Source organism: Notamacropus eugenii, chromosome 5 (assembly GCF_028372415.1).
Source record: "Notamacropus eugenii isolate mMacEug1 chromosome 5, mMacEug1.pri_v2, whole genome shotgun sequence".
NCBI lineage: Eukaryota > Metazoa > Chordata > Mammalia > Diprotodontia > Macropodidae > Notamacropus > Notamacropus eugenii.
This window is the reverse complement of record NC_092876.1, coordinates 408,888,045-408,891,016: the sequence shown is the minus strand read 5'-3', so window position 1 is coordinate 408,891,016 and position 2,972 is coordinate 408,888,045. Positions and strand designations below refer to the sequence as shown.

General features: G+C 55.9%; 1 protein-coding gene across 6 annotated transcripts in view; it reads right to left on the bottom strand.

Moving 5' to 3' along the window:
* NPAS2 (neuronal PAS domain protein 2) overlaps window positions 1-2,758 on the bottom strand; it is a 244,707-nt gene extending 241,949 nt beyond the window's left edge. For 2 of the 6 annotated variants that reach the window (XM_072614681.1, XM_072614678.1), the window contains exons 1-3: window positions 2,684-2,758; window positions 1,465-1,546; window positions 60-847 (exon numbers count right to left, since the gene is read on the bottom strand). In XM_072614681.1, the coding sequence (XP_072470782.1) occupies window positions 60-562 (503 nt within the window). In that variant the 5' untranslated portion in view covers window positions 563-847; window positions 1,465-1,546; window positions 2,684-2,758. Of the gene's footprint in view, window positions 1-59; window positions 848-944; window positions 1,242-1,464; window positions 1,919-2,683 lie in introns of those variants that run through there. The other 4 variants (XM_072614675.1, XM_072614680.1, XM_072614676.1 and 1 more) reach the window with 3 other exon arrangements.
* Window positions 2,759-2,972: the final 214 nt, after the last annotated feature.

Here is a 2,972-nt window from a genome sequence, read left to right as displayed (position 1 = left end):
GAAAGCTTGCCTGGTCTCCCCCCATCCCCGCCCCCACACCAGCCCCGGAGCCGCACTACCTGGGCTGTTGGCGGCGGCGGCTGCGGGGCTCGGGGGGCTCCAGCGGCCGCTGCCGCTGCTGGGGGAAGCCCTGGAGCCTGGCGGGGACCGCGCTCTTCCAGCTGCCGCTGCTGCTGTCGGCCGAGGCGACCCGAGAGCTGGGGCTGCTCGGATCGGGCTGCTGGCGGCGGCTGCTCCTGCTCCTGCTCCTGCTCCTGCTTCTGCTCCCACCGTCCCCGCCGCAGTCGCGGCTCCGACCCTGGCGGTGGCTGGGACCGCTCTCCCCGCGTCTCGCACTGCCGCCGCCGCTCCAGTCCTGCGGGAGGCCGGGCTGCTCGGAAGGCAAACTCTTCCGCACACACAGCCAGCCAGGGAGGTTTCCCTCGTTAGCCGCCGCCACTGCCGCCGCCGCCACTGCCGCCGCCGCCGCCTCCTTCTCCTCTTCCTCCTCCTCCTCCTCTTCCTCCTCCTCCTTCTCCTCCTCCTTCCCGCTGCTCCTACTGCCGCCGCCGCGGTATCTCATGGTGAGAGCAGCCACCGCATCCCGGGGCTCCGGCTTCGCCTGCGCCTCGCGGACTCACACGCACACACCGCACACGCACGCACGACACGGGGGCTCCGGGACCCACGGACTGACACGCAGTCTTCTCTCCACCTGCAGCCTCGGACCCTTGCAGCCCGCGCCCCCGGCTGGGCTCCCTGAGGGCGCCTGGGGTCCCGCTGCAGCCTGGCAGCCTAGCTGGGAGGTGGGAGGTGGGAAAGCTGGCGAGGGTGGGGAGTAGGGGCTGTGGTCTGGAGGTGAATGGGCCTAGGAGAGAAGGAGCAAGAGTTCCGATCAAAGTTGGCACCCGGGGGGCACACAGGTTCCACCCTCTCCCGTTTGGCCACCCCCCTCCCACTCTCACCTGCGTGTGTGTGCGTGTGTGGATGTGTGTCGGGCCGCCCCTTCTGTTCCCCCCAACCCTGCCTTGGGGGCATGGGGCTGTGCTTTGGTGCCCTTGCACACTGGGGAGTGAATCCTCTTTAGAGAATATTAGAATACAAATGTGCTTTCCCAATTAGTTGGGGAGAGGGGCGTCAGAGGAGGAGATTGGGCATGGGGGGCAGTTGTTGGTATGGACTAGGGCTGAGGTGTGTTTGGGGGAGGTGGCGGCATTAACTGCCGCTGCTCGTTGGAAACAATCGGTTATCTCAAGGAGAATGTAGCTGGTCTGGAAAATGGGTCAGGGATGAACAGGAACATGCTAATTGCCCCTTCCCCACCCCACCCCCTCTAAAATCGGAGGTAGATTTGAGGGGGGAGGAGGAGATTGCCCAGAGGAGCACACACTCCCCCCCTCCAATTCCTCCTCCTGACTTCCCCTCCCCCCCACCCCCCGCCACCCTCCTCTCCTTTTGCACAAGTGCAGGAAATGTTCCACTGACCTACATATTTTTCCAAACATACGTGACCTTTTTTTTTTCGCTTTGTGGGAGGAGACAGGCGAGGATCCAAGAAAAGGAGAAGCTGGAGAGGGAGAGAGAGGAAAAATAAGTAGAGCAAAAACAGGGAGGGTTTCACAAAGCCTACAGCAAATATCAGTCAGGAGACAAATGTATATAAATAGTCTTAAAATAAACCAGTAGCTGCTGTTTGATAATTCCGCATGTCTCTAAAACTTAAGTCGGGCAGAGAAGGGCGACTCTAACAACTCAGGCGGTACCTTGAAAAACGGCTGGATTTTTGAGGACCTTCCCGGGCAGGACTCCTCCCCACTGCATTTAGATGCCACTGTGACAGGCTCAGCTTTAGAGCCGCCAAATGCCACTGCTTCCCATCACCCCTTACTTGGAGACAAACACCTTCCGCACAAAATAGCAGAGGAGGGGAGGATTCTTCTTCCCATAGAAAGACCACCACCCTGAATCACAGGCAGGGAGTGAGAAAATTCCAGCTTTAAAGAACAGTCAAACCCCAATCCTCCCATTCCTCCTCCCCTTTCATCAGCTCCGCACCGCTTCCCCCCCTTCCCTCAAGTCAAGCCCTTGAGCTTCTAATGTGGGGATCCACCATCCCAAAAATCCTAGTTTAGTTCTATTAAGCGGTAAGGGAGAGATGTACAGGCTGTCTTGGAGAAAGAACGCGCCCCCACCTGTCCCTTTGTCAAACCCTTTCCTTGAATTCAGCTAACTGGTAGAAAGGGCTTCCCCTAGGTGTTCCACTAGGTTTGAGGGGCTTGGGGGTTGCCCGTTCTCTTCTCCAATCTCTTTTCTCCCTCTCTACCCCCCCCCCCCCACCTCAAGTTCAAGGCTTGAGCCTCAGCAGCCCCGACATAACTAGCACCGCCTTATTTGGTCATGCAACTCCACACCGTCAATTAGATCAAAACGTTCACCGAGAGCTTTTCACACACACACACCCCTCCACCCCCCGTGTAAAGTAGGTCATTCTCTTTATTTCCCACTTGTATTATTTTTGCCTAATTCTTCTTCTGCAAAATAACCAGACGTAAGGAGGCTCGAGCATTCTAAGAGAAGCTGCTATTCTCTGGATTCCTTCTAACTTGTAGGTGCTTTTCAAGAAGAACGATGAGGCTTAGGAAATGTAACTGTTTTGAAGTCTTTTAGATTCCCAAAAGAAGGAATTTTTCCCCTCCCCCCTTACCTTTCCTTCTTTAGGTAATTATATTTCACCCTGCTTTAAATTGTAGCCATGACTAGTGTCCAAAGGATAAAGTTGTGTACTTTTAACCGGATTTAATCCAGAATTTTAAAAGCTCCTCCCTTCCTTTGGAATGGATCCCAAACCTCTTTTCCCCCATCCCGCCCCCCCCTTTGGAAATTGCTGGACAATGCTTAAATGATCCCTTGGAAAAATGAAACGCCCTGAGGCAATAATGCATCAGATACAGGAGTAATGCAATGAAAAAACATATCATTTTTCAGTATTTGCT